At 49.4% G+C, this 7,809-nt stretch overlaps 2 protein-coding genes across 3 annotated transcripts in view; one reads left to right on the top strand and one right to left on the bottom strand.

Annotated features, from left to right (window-relative positions):
• LOC103617098 (acrosin-like) overlaps positions 1-1,589 on the top strand; it is a 3,132-nt gene extending 1,543 nt beyond the window's left edge. For both annotated transcript variants that reach the window (XM_017736436.1, XM_008635354.2), the window contains 2 exons: positions 324-469; positions 1,020-1,589. In XM_017736436.1, the coding sequence (XP_017591925.1) occupies positions 324-469; positions 1,020-1,415 (542 nt within the window). In that variant the 3' untranslated portion in view covers positions 1,416-1,589. The remainder of the gene's footprint in view (positions 1-323; positions 470-1,019) is intronic.
• The window catches only part of LOC103617099 (guanylyl cyclase-activating protein 1-like), a 12,409-nt gene extending 8,470 nt beyond the window's left edge, over positions 1-3,939 (bottom strand). Inside the window, exon 1 of the mRNA XM_008635356.2 lies at positions 3,620-3,939. Within this exon, the coding sequence (XP_008633578.1) occupies positions 3,620-3,817 (198 nt within the window). The 5' untranslated portion in view covers positions 3,818-3,939. The remainder of the gene's footprint in view (positions 1-3,619) is intronic.
• Between the last annotated feature and the right edge of the window lie 3,870 nt (positions 3,940-7,809).

Raw genomic sequence — 7,809 nt, 5'->3', positions numbered from 1 at the left:
GGACGTCAGCGGGCCCGGGGCTCGGAGCAGCCCGGGCTGGGGGAAAGAGTCCTCGCCCAAGGCGGGGCGTGGAACAGGATGAGCTGTAAGGTTCCTTCCCACCCGAACAATTCCGTGACTCTGTGAAGCCTCTGGAGAGATGGGTCTGGCCCCTCCCTCAGAGCCAACAGCAGGGACACAGCTGGACACCGTCGCTCCACGGAGAAGGGGCAAAGCCAGTCCCAGAGAAGGGGCAGAGCCAGGCCCGGGGTAGGGATTCACCCCAGGCAGGGGAGAGGATGGGTACCGAGCTGCTGGGGGCTCATTCCCCTCTGTGCCCACAGCTCAGGGATCGGGCATGGTGCTGCAGGAGTCCAAGGTCCACCTCGTGGACACGGAGCTCTGCAACAGCAGCCGCTGGTACGCGGGAGTCATCCACCCCCGCAACCTGTGTGCAGGATACCCCCAGGGCAGCATCGACACCTGCCAGGTAGGAGTGTGTGACTTACTTTGCTAACACCCAGTGCAAAAATGCTTGTTTGGGGGGTGAGTCCCTCAACCCCCAGCAGCACAGGGACCCCCTCACCACCCAAACATGGCCCGGCATAAGCTGGGCCTGGCCTGGCATCCTCCCAGCACCAAGTCCCCACCACTGCCTGGGCTGCCCTTCATTTTCCCATCTGAGGGTCCCTCTCCCATATCCCGGGGCTGCTCTTCCCTTCCCCATCTGTCCTATGTCCCTCTGTCCTATGTCCCCTTGTCCCCAAGGCCTGGTCCTGCCCACAAAGTCCATCCAGTGCCCCCAGCAGACCCAAAGCGAGGATGTGACCCTGGAACGTTTGTCCTCCGCACATCTGGGACCAATGTGCAGAGATGGGAGAGCCCCCAAGCTGCTCCCAGCCGAGGGCCTGGAGGCTCCGGCCCCTGAGCAGAGCCTTCCCGTGCCGGGGGTGCGGACCTGACAGGGGCTGGGAGAGAGGAGCCAGCCCTGGTGCTGGCAGCAGCCCCCCACAGCCCCTGAGCCCCCTCTCCTGCCGCAGGGGGACAGCGGGGGTCCCCTCGTCTGCAAGGACAACGAAGCCGACTACTTCTGGCTCATGGGAATGAGCAGCTGGGGCAGAGGCTGTGAGAGAGCCCGGCACCCCGGGATCTACACCTCCACTCAGCACTTCTACAACTGGATCCTGCTCCAGACGGGCCTGAGCCCAGCAGAAAGAGCCGGTCCAGCACCAGAGCCAGTCGTCACCTCGGCCCCTGAGCAGCGTCTGAAACCAGCACCAGAGGAAGACATCAGCTTGACCCCTGAGTACAGCCTGAGACCAGCGCTGACATCCTCAGGCACGTTAATGCCCATGGCATTCCCACACCAGATCCTGGTGCAATTCCGGAATCTGCTGCAGGAGTTCCTGCAGTTCCTGAAGGACAAAAAGGCTTGAGCAGCAGCGGGACGAGCAGGAGCCAGGGCTACAGTGGACCACGGCATTTCCTGCTGGGCCAAAGGTAGCCTTGGGGCCAGAAGCTTCTCTGTCCTGCCCATGCTGCTCCGCTGGGGCCACGCCGATGCTGACGTGACTGAGGTGTTGAAGTAAAGTTTCTGTGTTCACCATTAACCTTGTTTTCAGCCCTGCTCAGTGCACCCGCGGGCTCGGAAAGTCCCTGCTCTGTCTGTCCATCTGCTGTGCGCTTCACATTCATTCTTCAGCCTGCAGAGGGCTCTAGGGAAACCGCAGTGCCCCTTCCAGTGCCTGAAGCAGGTTATAGTAATGGGGGAGAGCGGCTTTTTGCACGGGCAGGTCCTGACAGGACAAGGAGGAGTGGTTTAAATCTAGAGGAGGGGAGATTTGGATGAGGTGTTGGGAAGGAGTTTTTACTCAGGGGGTGGTGAGGCCCTGGCACAGGTTGCCCAGAGAAGCTGTGGCTGCCCCTGGATCCCTGGAAGTGTCCAAGGCCAGGTTGGACGGGGCTTGGAGCAACCTGGGACAGTGGAAGGTGTTCCTGCCCATGGCAGGGGGTTGGAATGAGATGACCTTTTAGGTCCCTTCCAACCCAAACCATTCTATAATTCTATGCTTGCAATTTATAAAAGGAAAATATTGAAAATTTATCCTCTTTGTCATCATCAAAGTTCTCAAACTCTGAAGGCCCAGAGGGCAGACAATTCCATCCATCATGTGTGTATTACAACAGGGTGGATTTTCCTCTGGGTTCCCTTGTTCCTTGCCCTTGTTTATGAAAGGAGCTTACATTAAGTGACTAAGTATTAACAGACTAAGATTAACTGATGTAGGTCCATCTCCCCTAGTTGCCACACTCTTACTTCATTCCTCCTAAGATAGCTATCACTTTATTTAGATTATAGTTTTTTATCTTTTCTGACCAAATTTGAATTTGAGAATCTTCTTATAACATCATTTACTGCATAACACAGGGCTCACAGGAGAACTCTGGAATGCACAACATCCTTGAATAAATTTTAAAGTCCTTAAACATCCCAAGAAATGAGAGAGGTGAAGTAAAAGAAAGACTTGTGCAAAAGCTGCAAAGGTTTTGCTTTAGCTGATGAAACTGCTTCTCATCACTATTATCATCCTGGATGCAGAGGACTTCGGGATGAAAAAAGATGTTCTTTGAGGTCTGCCGTTATTTCTAGTCATTACATCCACCACAAGACCTCAGCTACCCTAATGGAGCCTGTCTGCTCCTCTCTTTAAGAATTTTGTAATATTCCTAAGCATTCCTTAACTCCTTATGCTGTCTCACATGTCCAAAATAACATTCTTTGTCGGTCCCTAAGCTTTCCTCCTTTAAGACTAGCTCTGTGATTTCCCACCTGGTTCACATGCCTCTGTAACTGGATCCTCCTTGACTCCATTCCAGAACCTTGGAGCAGAGTGCAAAGCTGAATTTTCCCAGGATGCAATAAACTCAGATATTTTTGTCATTAAGAATACAGGACTGCAAGCATAGGCTGAAATACATATGGATAAAAAGCAGGCAAAAGTGAGGACCATTGCATGCTTAAAGGAATTATGGGGGCTACAGTTTTCTACCAGCAGTTGCCCGTCACAGTGAGGAACACTACTCCCCCCCTCACTCCTGCTTCATGCTGCACCTTCTGGCACCAAGGAGAGCCACAGACATTGTCTGCCCATGCAGTGTTAATTTCAGCTGCCAAATACCTGGAAATTACCCCTCTGTGAATGCTATAATGACTTCTATTGTGTCGGATTCCTGTGGTCTCCACGACCTCATACAGATATATTTTTGAATAATAAGAACACGTAAGAAGAATAATGAAATTAGCATTTTGCTAGTCAAACAAGGCCAAGTCAAATAATAGGCAGTAAGTAATTTCCAAAATTCAAAGATGAACTTGCATGAGGTAGTTAGATAATCAGGTGTACCTATGTTTATGTCATCTATGTTATCACCTGTACACATTCATTTGCTCCTTGCATTTAGCTACTTTGCATTAGCATCCTTTGGCAGCTTTCCACACCAATGTTTGTAAGAGAAAATGTTTGCAAGACAATATTTCTGTTCTTTATGTTTGCAAGAGAAAAACAAAGACTCTGAAAGTGCAGGAGGGGGATCACTTCTAAGCAGCACGAGACAGTTAATTCCTTGCCGAAGAACTCACCTTGTTCATATCAAACGTGCGGAACATCTGCTCAATGTACTTATTGGCCTCCGGATCCAGCCCTCGAAGCCCAAAGAACTGCTTAAATTCATGCTCCGTCAGCTGTCCAGAAGGACACTCTGTCATGAATTTCTTGTACCAGTGGTGGATCTCGACAGCCTGTAGATCATCCACTGTGGAGCTGCTGTTGTTTCCCATATGTATCTGTGGTCAGAAGAATGATGCTACAGGAAAGATCCTCTTCCTCCTGTGGCTTTCACAGCACTGCCTGTTTGCTCCTGTCCACGTTCAACACTAATGTCAGTTATGTGAGGGATCTAACTTTCCGCAAGCCAATTATAAACATTAATCTTCTTAGAGGCTGATCCACAAACCAGAAAGTTTCAATGATACAAACAGTCTTCTTAGAATGGAAAGGAGATGCAAGATAATCTAGCAAATCGCTGCTATTTCAGGAGCTAAAGCAGAAAGGATGAGAAGGTTAATCAGACACTGGCATTGGGAACTATACTGGTTTGGTGGACTACCCTATTTTTAACCTTGATATAATTATACATGAATATAAGAGGAAATGGCTACAAGATGTGAGATGTGAGGTTAAGTAAAGATCTGCTCCTCTAACTGGATTTGAAAGTCTGTTTTCTCAAATAGACATGTTGAATAACAGAGTGTGTTGGACCAGAAAGTGTTACAGAAGTGGCCCAGTACAAGAGTGAGGTTATGTGGGAAAAAACTCACCCCCACGCACACAAAGGAGCACAGAGGAACAACGGGGGGTGGAGGAACCCAAATAATCCCCTGGTTTGGCTAATCCAAGAACCACCATGGAAGTGCAGTCAAACCATGAAAAGCTCAACTGCACAAAGAAGAAGGAGCAAAGAGAGACAATCACAGGCTGGGGAACACAAATAACCCAGTAAGTGAAATGAAGGCCCTGTCCCAGCTCCTTCTAAATCTGTCACAGGGGAGCCATCAGTCCCATGGGCCTAGAGGTGGCACCCATCATGGTGAGTCAGTGGGAGAGGTTGTAGAGTACCCTACAGACTAAGAAGCGTGCTGCCTAGGACTGTGGGGTCCAGGGCAAGAGCATTTGGGGATTGCACAAGACTCACAAGAGGATGTTTAGGGGAAGAACAAAAGGTGGGGAAAGGGATGGGTCTAGGTGGTTTGGGAATGAACAAGCATGAGAAAATGGAGGCAAGGGGAATACAAGGGACTGGTTGCATGCAGAATGGTGCTAATTGGTATGAATGTCTAGCCATGCCTGGTGCCTGGTCAGCACAGTCTTTCCTGTGTTCTAACACTTCTACCTCCTTTTTTTTTTCTGGCTGCACAGAGCTGTGCTCTGGGCATATGTGCGCATGGGGATTTAAGAGCCCACAACTGGATTGAGTGAGACCATGTCAGTCTATGATCACTCATAAATATCAAGCCAGACTAGTCAGCAAATAGGCAAAGTAGTTTGGGAAATAGGTGTGTGTATGTCTCAGTTAGTGAGAACATTGGAGTAGTTGACTATTAGACTGAAGGTGTAGAATTGAGGGTGACCCACTTGTCTGTCTGTTTCTCTGTGCAGGAGACAGACAGCTGCATACTGAGAGCCTCATCACATGTACTGGAGGGACACACAGTGTACGTGTCTGTTTGTATGCTGTTGTGTGCAATGGAATCTGTACCAGTGACTGTGGCGGGGTTGTGCACCTTGGACGGTCTGGCATATCCAGGTGCCGGTAGCTGGGGAGACCAGGCATCGAGAGGCAGCTGCTGGGTAGGTTGGATATCTAAGCCCAGACATTGTGTGTGTTTCCCACTGATGGACCTTCACAGAATCACAGAATGGTTTGGGTTGCAAAAGTCCTTAAAGATCATCTAATTACACCCCTTGCTGTGGGCAGAAACACCTCCCCCTAAAGCAGGTAAAGTGGAGGCTAGGCTCCCTTGCTGGCTATGTTCCTTCTGATGGAGCCCAGGCTACAGTCGGCTGTGAGCGCACATTGTTGGCCCATATTCAGTTTTTCGTTCCCCAAGACCCCCTTCTCCACAGGACTGCTCTTGATTCACTCGTCACCCAGCCTGTACCCATGTTTGGGATTGCACTTGGCCTTGCCGAACTTCATGAGGCTGGCATGGGCCCTTCTCTCTAGCCTGTCCAGATCCTTCTGGAGGCCCTATCCCTTCCCTATAGAGTATCAGTCACACAACTTTACATACACATTTAAAGCCACAACTTATTTTTAGTATAAAAGAAATTTTAACAGTCTAATTTGAGAGTCAAAATTAATCTACATCTAATTACAGAAAAGCAAAGAAAAATAATGTAGGTCAAGTATTTATATACAAGAAAAAAGCCGCACTAGTAGCAACAATCCAATTAAAATTGCAACACACGCACTTTGTTTCTGTGTTTTTTCTGGTGTTACACAGACCTGCCTACTGCTCCTCTGGATATTAACATCTGTGGTTCACTTGGATGTTTGCAGAGGGGGAGGAGAGAGTCATGGGAAGTTGTCAGCATCTGGAGTTCTACACTGGAAGAAATGTGATGTTCTTGTTAACGGTTTCCTCATCCTCTCTTCTTTTTCTTTTTTTCTTCCTTACTTCTCTTTCCTTCCACTTAGACTCATATAGGTATGTGTTAGAGTTGTAAATATCTCATTCTACGTAGATAAACTCCTTGCTATTACTACGAATATAAGCGCATGGTTGTACCACACAAAGATAGGTAAGTAAAATAAGTTAGCCATAGATACCTGAAGAAATTGCTCTCACAGCTCAAGTGAACATAGTGAACAAAGCTGCAGGCAGGGCATGAAAAATTCAGAGCAGGCCTGGCAAGCCTTGGTCCTGAGGCCCTATGGCCCATGGCCATACCAGGACAGCACTATATGGTGCCATTAGAAATAGGAATACGGTGCATCTGAGTGCACAGTGAGGGTGGGCAGGAGGCAAGGAAACTGCGCTGCTCAGGCTTCCTGAAATCTCGCCCTACACCTGGCTGGGGGCAACCTCTGGTGCCAGTACAGACCAGGAAGTGAATGTGTTATAAACATATATTGTAATATTGGCTTCTCGCAAGTATTAAAGTAGGTATTATATAATGTTAGAAATGCTTTTGCTGGGTGGATGTAGTTTTCTTTCTTTTTAGCAAGAATGTTAGCAAGTGTGAGCAAGTAAGACAACCTCCAAGCGAACAGAGGATGAGGCCCAAGAAGCTGCTGATCAACACTTTGTCCGGGGAACAAAAGGGCCCAAAGGCTGCTCTGCCCGGAGAACGGGCGGCCAGGAGAGTCCAAGAGCCGCTATCACCGCTCTGCCCGGGGGGCAAAGAGGCCCAAAGCTGCAATCAGCCCTGACTGTCTGGAGAATTAAGAGATCCACCCTACTATCAGCTCTCACCTAGCGAGCCCAACCCCAAGAATCGAAAGAAATAAAACCGCAAGGCAGAACAATACGCATGCTCTAAAAAGGCGGAACCAAGGAGTGGCCATGCAGAACAGCTCCGAGAAAAGTTTGAATATGAATAGAGAACAGACAGTAAAAATGGTATAAAAAGGACTCACCTCTAGCATCAGGTGTGCTCTTGGCAGAGCGCCAAGGCACCCGGCCGTTACCTCTTTGCTTTATTTTATGTGTCTCTTATTGTCTTTATATTAAACCCTTTAAATTCTCACAGGAGAGTGAACCTCGTTTTTCACAAATGGATCAAGAGTTCTGAGAAAGAATACAAAAAACTGGACAGGGACTGGCAGTGTGCACATCCCCAGCAGCATGGGCAGCAGGTAAGTGCGAGAATTCTGCCCCTCTGCCCACTCAGGTGAGACCCCACTTGCAGAGCTGCCTCCAGTCCTGCAGCCCTCAGAACAGGACAGATTTGGAGCTGCCGAAGCGGGTCCAGGGAAGGCCACGGAGATGCTCCAGGGGCTGGAGCCCCCCTGCTCTGGAGACAGGTTGGGACAGCTGGGGGTGTTCAGCCTGGAGAAGGCTCCAGAGAGACTTTATTGCAGCCTATCAGCATGTAGAGGGAGGTTAGAAGAAAGACAGAAAACTATTTTTATGCCAAGAGCTGCGCCAGAGCAAGGGACAACAGCGCCCACGTGCACAAGGGCAGGCTCGGATTGGACATCTCCGGAAGCTCTCACGGCCGGGTTGAACGGGGGTTGGAGCAACCCGGCCTAGTGGGAGGTGCCTAT

The sequence above is a fragment of the Corvus brachyrhynchos genome, unplaced genomic scaffold (assembly GCF_000691975.1).
Source record: "Corvus brachyrhynchos isolate BGI_N302 unplaced genomic scaffold, ASM69197v1 scaffold2266, whole genome shotgun sequence".
Classification (NCBI taxonomy): domain Eukaryota; kingdom Metazoa; phylum Chordata; class Aves; order Passeriformes; family Corvidae; genus Corvus; species Corvus brachyrhynchos.
Note: the sequence above shows the minus strand (reverse complement) of the source record. Positions and strands in the feature narration are given on the sequence as shown.